At 65.5% G+C, this 16010-nt stretch overlaps 7 protein-coding genes across 7 annotated transcripts; 5 read left to right on the top strand and 2 right to left on the bottom strand.

Annotated features, from left to right (window-relative positions):
* The first annotated feature begins 1393 nt into the window (after positions 1 to 1393).
* Positions 1394 to 2572, top strand: EMIHUDRAFT_434786 (hypothetical protein). Its single transcript, XM_005780833.1, has one exon. The coding sequence runs from the start codon at positions 1461 to 1463 to the stop codon at positions 2172 to 2174; it is 714 nt and encodes a 237-aa protein (XP_005780890.1). The 5' UTR covers positions 1394 to 1460; the 3' UTR covers positions 2175 to 2572.
* A 1493-nt stretch (positions 2573 to 4065) lies between these two features.
* EMIHUDRAFT_434784 (phosphatidylcholine-sterol O-acyltransferase) lies at positions 4066 to 5570 on the top strand. Its single transcript, XM_005780832.1, has one exon. The coding sequence runs from the start codon at positions 4196 to 4198 to the stop codon at positions 5474 to 5476; it is 1281 nt and encodes a 426-aa protein (XP_005780889.1). The 5' UTR covers positions 4066 to 4195; the 3' UTR covers positions 5477 to 5570.
* EMIHUDRAFT_434782 (hypothetical protein) lies at positions 5568 to 6455 on the bottom strand. Its single transcript, XM_005780831.1, has one exon. The coding sequence runs from the start codon at positions 6377 to 6379 to the stop codon at positions 5852 to 5854; it is 528 nt and encodes a 175-aa protein (XP_005780888.1). The 5' UTR covers positions 6380 to 6455; the 3' UTR covers positions 5568 to 5851.
* A 1830-nt stretch (positions 6456 to 8285) lies between these two features.
* EMIHUDRAFT_204337 (hypothetical protein) lies at positions 8286 to 9217 on the top strand (the record flags this gene model as incomplete). The annotated part of the gene is made up of 3 exons (XM_005780830.1): positions 8286 to 8292; positions 8441 to 8512; positions 8757 to 9217. The coding sequence occupies 3 exons, from the start codon at positions 8286 to 8288 to the stop codon at positions 9215 to 9217; spliced, it is 540 nt and encodes a 179-aa protein (XP_005780887.1).
* A 261-nt stretch (positions 9218 to 9478) lies between these two features.
* Positions 9479 to 9814, top strand: EMIHUDRAFT_204336 (hypothetical protein; the record flags this gene model as incomplete). Its single annotated transcript, XM_005780829.1, has 1 exon — positions 9479 to 9814. The coding sequence occupies one exon, from the start codon at positions 9479 to 9481 to the stop codon at positions 9812 to 9814; it is 336 nt and encodes a 111-aa protein (XP_005780886.1).
* A 236-nt stretch (positions 9815 to 10050) lies between these two features.
* EMIHUDRAFT_415495 (putative ATP-sulfurylase) lies at positions 10051 to 11740 on the bottom strand. Its single transcript, XM_005780828.1, has 2 exons — positions 10665 to 11740; positions 10051 to 10575 (listed from the first exon to the last, which is right to left on the bottom strand). The coding sequence occupies exons 1-2, from the start codon at positions 11706 to 11708 to the stop codon at positions 10381 to 10383; spliced, it is 1239 nt and encodes a 412-aa protein (XP_005780885.1). The 5' UTR covers positions 11709 to 11740; the 3' UTR covers positions 10051 to 10380.
* Positions 11741 to 12078: 338 nt separating this feature from the next.
* EMIHUDRAFT_204334 (hypothetical protein) lies at positions 12079 to 14531 on the top strand (the record flags this gene model as incomplete). The annotated part of the gene is made up of 8 exons (XM_005780827.1): positions 12079 to 12093; positions 12298 to 12462; positions 12594 to 12989; positions 13093 to 13134; positions 13373 to 13417; positions 13627 to 13668; positions 13803 to 14016; positions 14317 to 14531. 8 exons carry the CDS (start codon positions 12079 to 12081, stop codon positions 14529 to 14531), a joined length of 1134 nt encoding a protein of 377 aa, XP_005780884.1.
* Between the last annotated feature and the right edge of the window lie 1479 nt (positions 14532 to 16010).

The following is a 16010-nucleotide window of genomic DNA, read 5'->3' as shown; positions in this document are numbered from 1 at the left end:
ATACCAAACAACTCTAACACTCACACGTCATTTGGGGCCTGGAGCCCTCGCCCTGTTCACGCGCGCGCGAGACGTGCAGACAGGGTTGCCAGGTGAGAGCGAATGGCGCGGTTCACGCCTCGCACAACAGAGAGAGAGATGCGCTCTGCATGGTGGGACATAAAACGGATAAAACAGAGCGAGTACTTGGGCGAGTAGGCCGTGCGGTCAACGCTGCCGCGCGCGACTTTGCGCGCGAGGCGGCGCAGCTTGAGAACGGCGGTGGGCGAGAAGCCGCCGCCGAACGTCTCGTGGAGCAGCAGGTTGAAGTTGTTGCGCTTGACAAAGATCGCGTCATGGTAGAAACCGCGATGCACCTTGACGTAGCCGTGGCCGGTCTTGTGGGAGAAGGGTTGGCCGGGCTGCCCGCGCGCCTTGCAGCCCATGTTTAGGCGGCGGGCCTTGGTCTCTTCGGTGTTGCCAAAGGCGTAGGAGTGGCCAACGGAGGTTTTGCGCTGGAAAAGAATTTTACAACTAACAAAAACTCCCTCGCACAAGCCCTGTTCACGCGCGCGCGAGACGTGCAGACAAGGGTTGCCAGGTGAGAGCGAATGGCGCGGTTCACGCCTCGCACAACAGAGAGAGAGATGCGCTCTGCATGGTGGGACATAAAAGAGAGCGAGTACTTGGGCGAGTAGGCTGTGCGGTCAACGCTGCCGCGCGCGACTTTGCGCGCGAGGCGGCGCAGCTTGAGAACGGCGGTGGGCGAGAAGCCGCCGCCGAACGTCTCGTGGAGCAGCAGGTTGAAGTTGTTGCGCTTGACAAAGATCGCGTCGTGGTAGAAACCGCGATGCGCCTTGACGTAGCCGTGGCCGTTCTTGTGGTCGAAGGGTTGGCCGGGCTGCCCGCGCGCCTTGCAGCCCATGTTTAGGCGGCGGGCCTTCTCTTCGGTGTTGCCGAAGGCGTAGGAGTGGCCGTATTTGTTTTGGGGTTCAGGGCAATTTAGAGAGAGAGATTTTTAGCAATACCAAACAACTCTAACACTCACACGTCATTGTTTGCAATTTATACCTGGAGACCTGGAGAGCCCCACCTGCGCCCCTGATCGTCCTTCCAAAATCCTGCTCGTGCAGGTGGGGACCCTGTCTTCCTCCCCCATCCCTCGTTTGGTGTGTGGATTCTTTCTTTCTTTCTATACCTTTCGCCAGTTCGCCACCCGGGGAGCAGCACCTCCACCACCTCGGCACCCATACTCGCGTCCTAGCTCCAGACTAATTTAACGCTCAACGCTTGCGTCGACTTAAGTTCCCCGCAGGCCGCCGCCAAAGAAATCAGACAACCCAGGGGAGGGAGGGGAGGACGGCACCCGCGGTGCTTAAAAACGCGGAGCCCCCTGATCAGCTCAGACCCCGAACCCACGACCGCCGAGAGCGAGCATTGCTCAGGCGCCTTTACTCCGGGCTTGTGGCTCGCCGCCTCTGATGACGGAGGACGACGAGGCCATTGAGCACACGCTCACACAGATTGCGCAGGCGCACCTCTACAGCCTTCCGCCGGGCCCGCGGCCGGCTGGCGGCTACCGCTGCCAGGACTGGCCAAAGTCCAATCACATTTTCACCGGGCGGGTGAGGGTGGTTGCGACGGGGCCAAAGTGCACGATTCGGATTGAGGACAAGGAGAAGGGGACGCTCTTTGCAATGTGTCCGCTGTCGAACGACAATCTCGAGACCTCAGTCGAGCCCGTCTCGGACTCGTCGCGCTACTTTGTGCTTCGCGTGGCAGACGTCACCACCGGACGGCACGCCTTCATCGGCATGGGCTTCGTCGACCGGAACGAGGCCTTCGACTTCAACGTGACGCTGCAAGACCACATCAAGCACGTCCGCTACGAGGCCGAGGCGGCCAAGCGCGAGGCGGAGCCCGCCCCGACCGGGCCTGCCAAGGACTGGAGCCTCAAGGGCAGCGTCAGCGTGGCGCTGCCGGCCGGGGCGGCGAAGCCCGCGCGAGAGAGGCCGGTCGCGGGCGCCCCCATGGGCGGAATGCTCCTGCCGCCGCCGCCGCCGGGAGGGGGCGGCGGAGGAAGGCGCGCAGCGGCTGCTGCTGCGCCGGCCGCGCCCGCCGCGCCAGCGGCCGCGGCGCCCTCGGGCGAGGACCCGTTTGGATCCTCCGGAGGCGACTGGGCTACGTTCGGCTAGAGGAGCGCACACTCGCGCCGCGCCCCTCTCCGCGCGGCGGAAATTCGATGGCCGGCTGAGTCGGCCGGCTTTAGTTCGGCCCTGCTCGCTTTGGCGGCCGTGTCGCGTCCGAGAGGCGCTCTTGTCCCTATCTACTCGAATCTACGGTGGGGTTGTGCAATACGAGCACAGGAGAGAGGTTCTAAAGGTCGCACGCCGTGGCGCCCGTGTGCGACACACTCTACTCTCTCTAGTCTCTCTCTCGAGTCCGTCGTCTCACGTCTCTATATCGTGATGTTTTGTGATGACCCGCCCGCACTCTTCTCGTCTCCGCCGCGTAGAGCTCTAGACCTACACAGTCGAGTAGCTGGCTCTAGCCCAGAGGCTGGAGTAGAGCTGTTTAACATTAGGGAAGGTAAGATTAACCGTCTCCACAGCACACACACAAAGTGCGGTGGGGCAAGGGGGGGCGACCCTCCTCCCTCGCATCGCTCCACGCCCGGGACACGGCACACGGGCACGGCCACGGGGCAGGAGCCCCACGGCAAGAGATGCTGTTACAATTGTTACTGTTGTTACTGTTTTTCAGCGGTCAGCAAGCAGAAAATGCCAAAAAATCCGGGTAGCACGAAAATGCCGGGGTTTCCCAGGTATTTACTATTTTCGGGTAATTTCCCGCACTGCTCTGGACGCTGGAGATCGTCCACGTGGGTCACAGGTGGGGAGGTGGGTCACTGCCAGGCCTTCCTTGTTGTTGTTCAGCCGGCCTAACGTTAGCTACTGTTGTTGGGGAGCCCCACTGTTGTTCTGTTGTTCTGTTAACACTTGAGAGAGAGAGAGAGATTTTTTTGTTTTGAACACTTGTATAGCTAGCAACACTGTTCAGCTACCAACGTTACAAAACAACGTCTCTCTCCTCTCTCTCTCCCAACGTTAAACAGCCGTCTACCGCCGCCGTGAGGTGGGTGGGTGGGTGGGTGGCTCAAGAAGCTCCGTGCACGTGAACGGATGTCAAGAGGCACGTGGTGTGAGAAAAAACGCAATTTTTGACCACCCAAGACAGCTTGGAGAGCTCCCGGTAAGGCAAATGTTGGGGCTGAATGCGCGGGGTTTTCGGCGCGATGCCTCCGGCGAGTAAACGGTACTGCTCTGCCGCAAACTCTCCTGCGCGCGCGTGACGTGTGGGGCGCGTGCACTGCGCTCGAAAGTCGCGATTTGGCAATAGGCGCTCGAGCCGGCGCGCAGTGGAGGGGGGCGCCGCGCAGGGGGGTCGGGGGGGTGCGAGAGGGGGCGTGGGTCGGGCGCGCACCGGCTGGCTCCGGGAGCGGCCGTCACGTCGAGGAGGGGGGCTGTCGGTGGCTCGAGCGGCGAGGCGTACCGCTCTGCTGCGCTGCCGACAGCCCCTCTTCCGAGCCGGCGCGTGGCGGAGTCGCTGCTGCGGTGGCGGCGCAGCGTGCATCGGCCGGCAGCGAGAGCGGCCATCACGTCGATGAGGGGGGTTGTCGGCGACTCGTGTGGCTCGAGGCCTACGCCACCCAACAAGCCCTACTCAGGCCCTACTGTCCAGCGCCTGGCGTTTGGGGCGAGCCGCGGTCGTCGTCGCTGATGGTATGGCGGCGGCGGCGGCGGCTCGCCCTTCCCTCCGGCCGCAATTCCGATCCCGCCGCGCTCGCGGGAGGTGGCGCGTACATCCTACTTTCTTTCTCCCTCTTTCTCCCTCAACGGCTATCCGTGCTTGCTGTGCCCCTGCGTGTGGTGTGTTTTCAAGTCCTTAGATCACAACCCAATGCTGATAGAAGGTAAAAGATCGACGCGTTGCGCCTTGCCGATGATCCGCACCTATCTAGCTGTACTAGCACCTAGGCTCTTGGGTGGCGCGCCCAACCAACACTTCACAACGGACCTGGTTGCCGTCTGGCACCGATACCCGTACTCGAGTGAGTACCCGGGCACTCGAGCAGGCCTCTACTCGCCTGGGTTGCTGGGTGGTGGCCATCTCCGCCCACGACTACACCACGCTCACCGACGCGGCGCCCGCGAATATGCGCGCTCGTCGCGCTTGCCTGTGCTTCGGCCTGGTCGTGGTCCTCGTCGCCGGTCTCACCACGGACAACCACAAGCTCAACGCACCTCGCAGTGCCTTGATGCCGATCGTGATTGTGCCGGGCACGGGCGGCTCGCAGCTCGAGGCCCGGCTCGACAAGCCAAGCTCGCCGCACTGGTGGTGCGCTCGGCAAGCGGACTGGTTCCGCCTCTGGCTCGACACGAAGGAGCTGCTGCTCGACGCGCTCACGCAGTGCTGGGCCGACAACATCCGGCTGATGTGGAATGAGACGGCGGGCGCGATGCAGAACGCCCCGGGCGTCGAGACGCGCACGCCAGATTTTGGCGGCGTCTCCGCCTTCAGCGAACTCGACCCCTCGCTCCCGCTGCACGCGTCTTCCTACTTCCGCGACCTGATCGCTGCGCTCGAGGCGAGGGGTTACGTGGCCGGCAGCTCGCTCCTCGGGGCGCCGTACGACTTTCGGTACGCGCCGTCGTCGAAGGTCGGCCGACGCTTCACCGCCGATCTCCGCGCGCTGCTCGAGCGGGCGCGGGAGGCGTCCGGCCGGCCTGCGCTGCTGCTCGCCCACTCTTACGGCTGCCTGCTCTCGCTCCACTTCCTGCAGGGCCAGAGCGCGGCTTGGAAGGCGAAGCACGTCGCGGGCTTCGTCTCCGCTGGCGGGCCGTACGGCGGCAGCGCGCACGAGCTCGTCGTCCTCGCCTCCGGCTCCAACGAGGGCGTCGCCACCGTCCACCCGCTCACGATCCGGCACGAGCAGCGCACCTACGAGTCAAACCACCTGATGCTGCCCAGCCCCGCCGTCTTCGGCGCGGCCCCGCTCGTCACGACGCCGGAGCGCACCTACGCGCCCACGCAGTACGCCGACTTCTTCGCAGACATCGGCTGGCGCCACGGCGCGCAGGTCTACGGGCAGGTGCGCTCGCTGCTGCGCGGCTTCGCCCCTCCGGGCGTGCCGACGCACTGCGTCTACGCGGTGGGGCAGCGAACCGAGCGCAACTACACCTACGGCCGCGGGTGGCCCGACGCGCAGCCGGAGAGGGTCGGCCACGGCGACGGCGACGGCACCGTCAACGTCGAGTCGGCGGAGGTGTGCCGCCGCTGGCCGGGCACAAACGTGACGGTGCTTCGCGGTGTCGCGCACATGGACATCGTCAAGGACGGCGACTTCATCGCCGCAGTTGAAGCCTTGCTAGCCGACGTAGGGGCGCCGCCCGCTGAAGGAGTGCGGGCCGAGCGGGGGAGTGAGATTGCTGTGTGAGACCCGCGCTCGGCTAGCGCTCGGGTGGAGGGGCGTGTTGTGCCTACGTGTTACTCTGTTGTTTTGTCCCATAGTGACGTATAAAAAGCCCTGATATAAGCCCTGCTACCCTCTAAGCTTCTCACAATTTACGTCGCGTCAAATATATGTCATATCCCACCGCATCTCCGTCAACGGCGAACGGGCACAACCGCGAACCGGCCCGGCCCCTGGCGACCGGCCCGTGAGCGCTGACAGCAGCAATCTCAGCAGTTGACAGCAATCAACACATGGAGCTCTCGACCAGATCCCTCCTCCTACCTACGTTCCTAGCAACGGCTCGCCAGTCCAGTCCTGCCACGGTGGCAACCGCGAGGCGGCAGTGCGATCGATTCGTCACGTCATCATCACGTTCGGCGCAAAAGGGCCCCTGCGAGCCTGCTTCGAGCCACCACCCAGGTAAAAGGTTGACATGAGATTCTCGACGTGCTCCATGTCGGCAGCCTTCCGTTTGACAGAGGCACGTTGCAGCCCGCACGGTGGCAATCGCGCGCGCTTGGTTGGTGACTCGATGTCCATGCTGTCATCCAAGCTCGCCAGCGCGGCGCTGGCGTCGCGCTTGGGCAAAACTTCGGCCACGCTCGGCCCAGCTCTCAGGTGGACAAGATGCCGCTGGAGGCGTTTCAGCGAAGGGTCGGGATTCAGGATGATGAGGGGCGGCTGGACGCGGTCGGCTGGAGCGGAGAGTGGCTGAGCAAACGGCTTGTATTCCAACAGGAGCGGCTGCTCAGCAGCAAATAGTGGAGGGAGTGGCGCCGCGCAAATGTGAGAGCCTTGCTGCATATCGGCGGCGGCGGCGCCGCGCAGGCCCTGCTCAGCTCCGTCATCCGAGCAGAGAAGAATCTCCTCGGATCCGTCAGACATGATAGCGGTGGATCTGGAGACGCGCTAGCCCGCTGAGTGGCGTGGAACCGGATCTCGCGGTTGCCCGGGCGGCAGCCTCTCGACTCCTCTGGATTGTCTGTTTTCACAGCCTCTCTCGAGGTTATCGATCAACACTTTCGATAGACCGAAAGTAAGATCGTTCGGTGCAGAAACCCCGGCCATGCCCATGTAACGCAATTGTGCTCGATTTTTTTTATTTTTTGGTAGAAGTGTCTCCAAGTCTTCTGGACCCATCGATGGCCGTCGCCTCGACGCCGCTCGTCGCGGCACCATCGTGCCCGGCCTGGGCGAAGCATCGTCGCGGGCGCCAGCCGCAGTTCGACGGCAAGCCGTGCGAGCCTGCTAAGGAGGAGGACATGTGGCTGTGCCTGGCCGACGGCCGCGCGCGCAGCACCGCCGACCTGAAGCGCCTGGCGACAGCCGCTCGGGTGCGAGCGAAACGAGCAAGAGATGCAGCCGCCGCGAACACGCGCGATCGGCAGGCGCGCGACCAGCGCCGCCGGCAGCGTGAGCAGCACGACCGGCGCGCAGCGCCGGCGGTCGCCAAGACCGTGCGCCCACAACGCGGCCAGTGCGGCTGCCCGGCGCACGCGGTGTGCGGCATGTGCGTCGACCAGGGCAAGCTCGCCGCGGCCGAGCAGGCGGCCATCGACCTGGAGACGCGCTTCCACGCCTCGACGAACGTCGTCATGGACCTGGAGCGGCCCGAGGACGAGACGGCGGCGCTGCTGCAGCGCTGCGTGCACGTCTCCGACGAGACGAAGCGGCGGCTGCTGGGCGAGTGGAGCGACGAGCGCATGGCGCACGCGCTGCCGCTGCACGCATGCGCCTCGTGCGGCGTGCGGGACCCGTCGCTGACGTACACGCGGGTTGACGTGTCGGCGCTGCCGCGCACTGTGTCTGTGCGCGTAGCCGGCGGCGAAGACGAGACGCGGCACGTGTTTGAGCTCTCGCCCGAGCAGTGCGCTAAGTATCGAGGTCTTCAAAACAAAAAGGTGCGCCTTGCGTTTCCCAACGGCGCGAGCAACGACCGTCCCAACGGCGACGGTACGCACGAATTCCGCGACACCGACATCTCGCGCGTCATCAGCTGCTGGTCGCGCGTAAGAAGCGTGGTGAAATTTAGAAAAGGAGTTGCGGTGTTGATCGCCGCGGGAGCCCTCTTATTGAGAAGAAAATAAGAACGGGGGCGCTGTGAGCTGGTCTGTGAGAGGTTGAGGTGCGAGCCCTGGAGGCCCTGGGAATGGGGGGAGACTACCCGCGGGCCTAGAAGGCCCGCGCGCAGGGGGGGGGGGGGGGCATTGAGACCGGTCATGAATGAGTGCGCGACACGCATGTTGCGAGCAGCGTTGTTGATGTTTTGCGCGTCGCCACAGACGGCGGCGCGCGAGAGCTGTTGCGAGTGGTGCTGGACACTCCCGGGCGCTGCCGGAGGCTGTGCCGTAGAGCGTAGACGTAGTCGGTGCGGTCGACGGCGCTCGGGCTGCCGACCTCTTTGGCGAAGTTGAAGATGATTCTCTATTTCTCTTGGTCGGCGGCGCGATGCCGCCCTGGCTTTCGACGAGACAAATTTTGACGATTCCGTTCTTGACATGGAGCGCGTCGTAGTACTGTCCCTTGTGCCCTTTGACCCAGCCTTTACCGGTCGCATGGACGAGCGGGCCCTGTGACTTGTGGCCGCGCTCTTTACACCCAAGAACCTTGAGCAAGGTTTGGTCGAGGGTGTTGCCGAAACCAAACTTGTGGCCCAGTGACGCACAGCATCCGCCGTGTGCCGCCGAGCCCTGCCCAGCCTGCCTCGTCTTAGTGAGGGCGCTAGGCACCTTGACTTCGTAGTGGACATCCCGCCGATCTCGCACATGTCGGTGACGTGCCCCTCGTTGAGATGAAAAGTCGTCTGAGGGCTCGCCTTGTCACCGAGCACGAGCTTGCCGCAGGCTCGTGTGATCGCCGTACTCACCGGGACGCTGGTGAGGTGACGGTGGGAGGGCACCCTCCCAGACAGCCCCTCCCGACGGGGACGCCATCACCCTCGCCCAGGGATCTACAATGCTGTCGTCTTAAGGTCCGACCTGTGGGCTCTGCCTGCGCTCGGCACCGGGCACCGCCTCGGTGCACAAAATGCGGCTGCGGGCGGACCCTCACAGATTACACACTCTCGAGTAAAAGAAAGAAAGAAAGAAAACAAAAACGCAACGGAGGGATGGGAGGACGGCACGCCGCCACCACGCAGTGTCACAGCATACCATTTTTTTCTCGCTGTCGACACGTTTTCGCGGCAGCCTGTCGTCGGCCGCAGCAGCTGGAGGCGCCCGTCCGCGGCGGGACCTGTCTCAGCCGGTCCTTCTCTCTTCAGACATGGTCAAGTCTGGGCACACGCCACTGCGTGTCTGGATCCTTCGCGCGGCCGCCTTTGCCGTCGCCCAGGCCACCGGGGCTGCGATCGGCCTTGGGGGTCCAACCTTCATCGCTCTAGCAATCCTAGCCATCTTCACGTGCGGCACCGGACAGACAGCTTGGCGCTCCGGCGGCGCCTCCGCCTACTCGGTATTCAACGGCGGCGAGCGGATCGCAGGTACGCTGCACGCGGAGCAGCTGGACCAGCAGATTCGGCACGGAGCGGTGCCGCGCGGCGCGAAAGCTCCCGAGGAGTCGGCCTTTGTTCGCACGGCGGTGCGCGGCTGGGGCGGTGGAAGCCAACAGGCGCCGGGAGCCACATCAAGAGACGCCGCCGATGGCGCGGGCGTCACGCAGCGGAGGGTGGCGGCCGCCAAGGCAGCCGAGGCGCGGGCGGCCGCAGCCGCGGCTAGGACTTGATTCCAGTCAAGCCGCCTTTGTTTTCAAATGCTACCTCGAGCCGTGTGATCTGACATCTGTGATCTGTGTGAGAGTGTGAAGAGTGTCGTCGCCTGCAGGCAAATCTGTATCTGAAAATGTCAGCTCCCACCTCGTAGGATTCCGGCGATGATCGAAAGCGCTCGTGGAAGAAGAAAAATCAGCTTAATGTTCAAAAAAAGAAAACGCACTAACCGAAAGAGCGGGAGCCTCGCCACTGTCCAGCGCGAAGTGCGCGAAGGAATGCCGACAAAGCAGGCCTCGAAGAAGCCGACTGTGATCTCCAAGCGCTCCAGCACTCGCGAGCGCAAGGCTCCTCAGCGGTTCCGGCCGTCTGCCAGCGAGATGCCCTCGTGGCTGGAGACAATGCTCCACGACATTGCGCTCAAAACAGTCGCGTCCTCGTCTCTGCCGTTCGAAGCGAGTGCGCTGGCGGCGCTGGAGGAGGCGCTGGAGCCGCTTTTGGAGGAGCTGTGCAAAAAGGCTCTTCAGAGGGCGCTTGCGGACGGGCGCGACGAGATTACAATCGATGACATTCAGGCGGTCACCAAGACTGTCACCGCTGCCAAGAAGAAGTGACTTCCGGTCTCCGGATGTAGCCGATTGCCGGCTCGAAGTGAAGCGCTCGTCGCCCATCGTACGTTATCGTCATTTCTCTGCCGTGACGGCGAATGTCGTGAATCTGCTGTGTAGCCGCGAGAAGTGTGCGCCGCCGGCCGAGTCGCGCGGTCACGGGTCACGCTCACGGCTCACTCCAGACACGCCGGACGCGCGAAGAATGACTGTGGTCGGTGAGAGCGCTCATTGATGGGGGTGTCACGTCGAGTAATTTATACATACATGCATCACAACGCAAGTACATTAGACACGGCGTTCTCGGATCTCGCGCATAGCGACAAGCGAGGGCCGAGGCCGCTTAGCGTCACACATCCCACACGGCCGGCTTCCACAGAGTTCAAACTGCCCCCCCACAGCCGCGCCCTGTGCTCCCTCTCTCTCTCTCGGGCCGGCGGACCGGATCGGAGCGCAGAGCGGGCATGCGTGCGGCCGAAGGGGGAGGGCACGCACGCCCTCCGATACAGCCCGAGGTCTGGTGTCTTCGTCGCGGGGACGGGCTGCGGCCGGAGGAAGAATAGGGCACGAGCTCACTTCCACTCGGCGCGCAGCACATCGACGACGGACTTGAAGGCGAACCACTCCGGGATCTCCTCGCCCGCGCGCAGCATCTTGCGGAACTTGGTGCCGGACAGCTTCATCACCTCGATGCCCTTCTCCTTTGCCTCGTCGGCGGTGATGTAGTTCCCGTCGGGGTCGCAGACGAGGTTGAGGGAGGGGACGGCCTGGGGGGAGGGGGGAGGGGGCGGGGCGGCGGTCGGGGCGGGCGGGGGAGGGCGGGGCGCAGGGGAGCACGCGGCGGGCTGGCGCACGCCTGCACTCCGAGCTCGTCGGCGCGCGCCTTCGCGAGGTCCTGGGCCTCGAAGGCGCCGTAGAAGTCGTCGCCGGTGACGGACGACTTTGAGCCGGCCATGTCGCGGCCGATGATGAAGTGCGTGCACCCGAAGTTCTTGCGGATCATCATGTGGTGGATCGCCTCACGCGGGCCCGCCATGTGCATCGAGTACGGCAAAAACGCCCAGCGCGTCCGCTTGCCGCTCGGCGTGTCCTTCGTCTCGTCCTGGAGGACGACGTAGGTCTTGTGGCGGACGGAGCCCGGGATGTCCTCCTCCTGCGTCGGGCCGCACGTCGGGTGCACCAGCACGACCGCGTCCTCGCCCACGTTCGGCGCGTCGAGCGCGCGCGTGAAGAGCTCGTAGTGCGCGCGGTGGACCGGGTTGCGGCACTGGAAGGCGACGACGTCGGCGCCGTCGGGCAGCGTCTCCCGCACCTCCTTGGGGGTGGCGCACGGGAAGTCGCGCGTGGGCACGCCCAGGCCCTGCAGCGGGCCGCCGACGTAGGTGCTGCCGCGCTCCATCGCGACCATCCGCACGCCGGGGTGCTCAATCGAGGCGGTGCCGTAGCAGTTGAGGCACTCCTTGGGCTTGTCGGGCGTGAAGAGCGACTCGACGGTCATCACCGCCATGTCCGTGCCCTGGTAGGTGAGCAGCAGCTTGCTTCCCACCTTGACGTTCGCGTCGCCGGTGTCCATCACGACGGGGAGGCCAAAGATGAGGCCCGACGGCAGCTTCATGTCCTCGACGACGGAGTTGTACTCCGCCTCGTTCATGAAGCCCGTGAGCGGCGAGAAGCCGCCGTTGCACAGCAGCTCCACGTCGCACGACTGCCGGTCCGTCAGCTCCACCTTGATGTCGGCAGAGGCGGCCGCCGCGGCGGCGTCCGAGCTGAAGAGGTCGACGAGCGTGCCGCCGTGCGGCGTCTGCTTGGCGGCCATCGTGACGCCGGAGGCGACGCCGCGGCGCATGCCCATGCCCTGGCCGGGCAGGAAGGCAGGCAGCGTGAGCGCGAGCGAGAGCATGATGTGCGAGCCACGGGAAGCTTGTGGGTGAGCCCAGCCAGATTCGGCCGCCGGGTTTCTTTTTGTTCCGCTTCCAACTCCTCTTATCTTTCGCACTTTGGCCTGCATTGTGTGTTGTTGTTGTTTGTTGCCCCTCTCTGGTTGGTGTGACTAATCGTTCGACGTTTGCTTAGAAAGGAGGAGGATCTTATGAAGCGTCGTCTCCTTTACACTTCATCACGTGTTAGTTCTCACTATATAGCAAAACGCGGGCCTGGATGTTCATAGCATCGGGCACGAATCGGCACTCCCAAAGCGTAATTCCAGAGCTCCCTGCCACGCTTGGAGAGGCCGATTCGGCCGGCCACGCTGCGCCGCCGGCTCGCTGGAGATGTGGCCAACCTCGGTTGCGCCGCCCAGCACCGGAGCCCCCGCCGCTCCCGCCGGCACACCGGGAGTGGGGGCTCCGCCGGCGGCGTCGGCCGGCGGCGCCGCGCACGGCGCCGCCGCAGCGGCTGCGTCAGGCGGGGCGCTCTGCGCCGGCTCATCAGGCAGCTGCAGCCAGGCATACCTCCCAAGCGCTGGTCTAGACGCCGCCGCAGCCGGCCAGGCCTACCAGGGCGGGCTGGTTGCCAATGCGGCGCACGCGGTCTACCTGTGCGACCCGCGAACGGAGGACGAGTGCCTGGCGCGCTCGCTGCTCGGGCTGCCTGCCTCCCAGGCGCAGGTCGTGCGCGGCATCGTGCCGGAGCAATCGCTGCTGTTCCTGTTCAATGTGCGCGCGCGGCCGCCGCCATGCCCTCGCAGCGATCCATTCCACGCGCACACTGCTGCTGCCGCGGCGGCCGGCGCGCCAGAGGCCGACGCCGCGCCCGCCTGCTGACCAGGCAGGATTGTGTCGCGCAGGTGCGATCGCGGCTGCTGTTTGGCGTGTTTCGCGCGACGAGCTGGCCGGAGCACAATATCGAGCCGCTGGCGTGGGGCCACGAGACGGGCGTCTCTCGCTACCCGCTGCAGGTTCGCGTGCGGCTGCTGACGCCGTACGTGCTGCAGCTGCCCGAGAGCACGTTTCGCGAGGTGCTCGACTACCACGGAACCTTCAACCGCTTCGACCTGCAGCTGGACCACCAGCAGGCCAGCTCGCTCGTCTCCCTCTTCCACCACTTCGGCGTCCCTCGCCAGCCCTCCGCCGGAGGCTGCGCGAGCGAGCAGCCGGCGGGCAGCTGCGGCGTCGACGTGGCGCGGGCGCGCTCCTCGCGGCTTCGCGCGGTGCGCAACGGCGTCATCTTCATCTGCGACTCGGTCACGGAGCAGGAGCCGACTCTCCCGGCCCACGCGCACGCCGCGCGCCGCCGCCGGCGGCGAGGAGTCGCCCTCACGTCCCTCGGCCCCCGCCTCGTCGCAGGAGTGCCTCGCGAGATGCCTGCTCGGGCTGCCAAAGACTCAGGTCTCCCTGCTGTCCAAAGTCACAGACTCGTGCGCGCCGCCCCGCCCCGCGCCCACGCACGCGCACGGCGCACGGCGCACGGCGCACGGCGCACGCGCGCCACGCGCGGTGTCCGCCCCGCCACCGCCGCCGTGCCTCGCTCGCGTCAGCCGGCACGGCGCGCCAATCGAAGAGCGCCAACGCCACCGCGCCCGTCCGCAGCTCTCTCCTCTTCCTCTTCAACGTGCGGACGCGGCAGCTCATGGGCGTCTTCCAGCCGACCTGCCCCGCCGGCATGGACCTGGTGCCGAGCGCGTGGGGAGGCCGCTTCCCCGTGCAGGCACTCGCGCCGCCAGACCACCGAGCCGGAGGGAGGGAGAGGGGGAGGGGGAGGGGGAGGGGCGGAGGGAGGCGAGACGAGACCGGCCGAGCCCCCGCGCGCGAGCCTTTCGCCTCTCCTCTCGCGGCCTCCAGATGGACCCGCTCTCCCCCGCCTCCGCCTCCGCCTCGCAGGTTCGCTTCCGGCCGCTGCAGACGCACGCGTGGTCCGGGCAGGTGGAGCTATATGTGTGTATATAGAGCTCCGCCCCACCTCGCCCCCGAGCCGCGCGCCCTCGCCGACCGAGACGCGCGCGCGTGCCACCGCCCACTAATCCTGCTCAGCCCCAGCCCCGTCCCGCGCCGCCCAGGTCCTGTCGTTGCCCGAGTCGTCGGTGAGCGACGTGTTGCGGTACAGAAGCGCGTCGACGCGCTTCGACCTGCTCCTGCGCGGGCAGCAGCTCGAGAGGCTGCTCGCCGTCTTCGCGCACGCGGGCATGCCCGTCGGCACGGCGCCGGGGCTGCAGCCGCAGCAGCTGGTGCCGACGGGCAGCGACGCCTACCTCGAGCCCGCCCTGCCCTTTGGTCTGCTTGCGCCCGCGCCGACCGCGATTGGGCACATCTCGCCGCAGACCGAGCCGTCGCCGCACACGTCGCCGCTCGGGCACCTGTCGCCGCAGCCGCTTGGGCACGGCTCGCCGCCACCGCTCGGGCAATCCTCGCCGCCGCTGCTTGGCCATGCGTCGCCGCTCGGCCATCTCTCGCCGCAGCCGCCCGGGCACCGCTCGCCGCCCGGGCATGGGTCGCCGCCCGGGCTCGAGCCGCAACCGCTCAGCGCGGGCCTCGTGATGCCGGGGCCGCTGGGGGGGCACCTGCAGACGGCAGGACAGCCGCATGCCCCTCCCACCGAGCAGCGCTGCGCGCCGTCGTCGCTGCTGACGCCGACGCAGCTGCTGGGCCCGGGGCACGGGCCCAGCCCCGCAGAACAAACCATGCTTCGCGTCTCTACGGCGCTGGAGGCCCTCGGGCTGCACAACCCGCCTCCCGGTACTCGAGCGCAGGCCGAGCCACACGACGCGCCGTCTCGTCGCCCCTTGTGAGGGGCGCGCGCCTCGAACCATGCGTGCCATGCGAGGGCGGGCGGTCCGGGCAAGCATTTGCACTCTTGCCGCCGGGACTGCCTGCCCCCGACTATTTCCTGCTGTGTGTGTCGATGACGATATTCCCGCCGGTGTGGCGGGCTCTTCCGCTCTCTCTCTCTCTCTCCCTCTCCCTCTCTCTCTCGCTCTCTCTCTGTCTCTCCCTCTCTATCCATTATCCCTACACTCGTGCCTCTATCTGCACAGAGAGACGGGGCTCGTCGAGTGAGTGTGCAGTGTCGCGATCGCGTGCACTTCCGTTTTTTGCGACCCAGCTGATTCCCGGGTCAAGAAGTACATACCATGAGTCTAGGCATGCCCATGCGCCGCACCACAGTCGACACACGCACGACACTCGACACACCGCGACATTGGCTCTGGGGGGAGGCGGGGGCCCCCGGAGGCACCGTGCGCCGCGCCGCAGTGCGGAAACGGGGCCCGGCTCTACTAGTCTCTACTAGCACCGACTTCCCGATTAAGCTAGGTTAATCAGAGGGCAGATTTGGAGAGATCTCGAGGAGTACATACAGATAGACCCTCCAACCATCAGAAAACTCCGACCTGATCGGTCGTACTGACCGCCGACAGATCACTCCAGACAGCAGACCCAGGCCGACGTCTGCACACGGCCGGCCGGGCGAGAGGCTTGACACGATCCGACCCTGCGACCCTGACGCTGCTGCTCTAACTATCAGACATGCGCTGCTGACTGCTGCCACAATGTGCGACCGGTGCTGACCCACTTGGCGGCCTTCCCGGTCAGTGGTGAGGCGCAGTTCAGAGCTGTCGATGGCGCGATGCCGCACTGGTCCCACATCGGTGACACGAGACCACCACGTTTGCCGGTCCAAGAGAGAGGCACCGGCGCTGTCCTGAGAAGGTGCATGGTCCCTCTTGACTGCCCATGCGCGCGAGGCTGTGTAGGCATAGCCTCGAGAGTGCCAGCAGCCAATCCGAGGCAGTTTGTGACGCGCATTGCGTCAGAAGCGTGCACGCGCTGGAAGGACACCTTCCTACTGGCCGTACGATCAGGTCGTCACTGAATGCCGAAGACTAAGGCCGCAAGCTATGCAGGCGGTCAGTTGAGCAGCATGGCATGGTCAGCAGCGCCGAAAGGATGTCGCAAGGCGTGATAGCATGGCCGCAAGTACGCCGAATTCCCATGAAAACAAGTAAAAAATCGCGCGAAAAAGAAAAAATGTCCAAAAAATCGGCGCCTGCGGCGGGCTGGGGGACCCCATCTCCCCCCCGCATGGGTACCCCCTAGGGCCCTCGCCTCCCCCCAGAGGACATTGGTCATTGCATCGCTCACACACAGCAGTACATACGGTAATACATGCTCGCGCGGCGAGCCGCGGGCGTTAGAGCGCATATAGTAGCAGCGCTTCGGTGCCCGGGCCACGCGAGCGGGCGAGCGCGGCCTCCGGACGGCTCCCATCC

The sequence above is a fragment of the Emiliania huxleyi genome (genome assembly GCF_000372725.1).
Source record: "Emiliania huxleyi CCMP1516 chromosome Unknown EMIHUscaffold_21, whole genome shotgun sequence".
Taxonomy (NCBI): Eukaryota; Haptophyta; order Isochrysidales; family Noelaerhabdaceae; genus Emiliania; species Emiliania huxleyi.
Note: the sequence above shows the minus strand (reverse complement) of the source record. Positions and strands in the feature narration are given on the sequence as shown.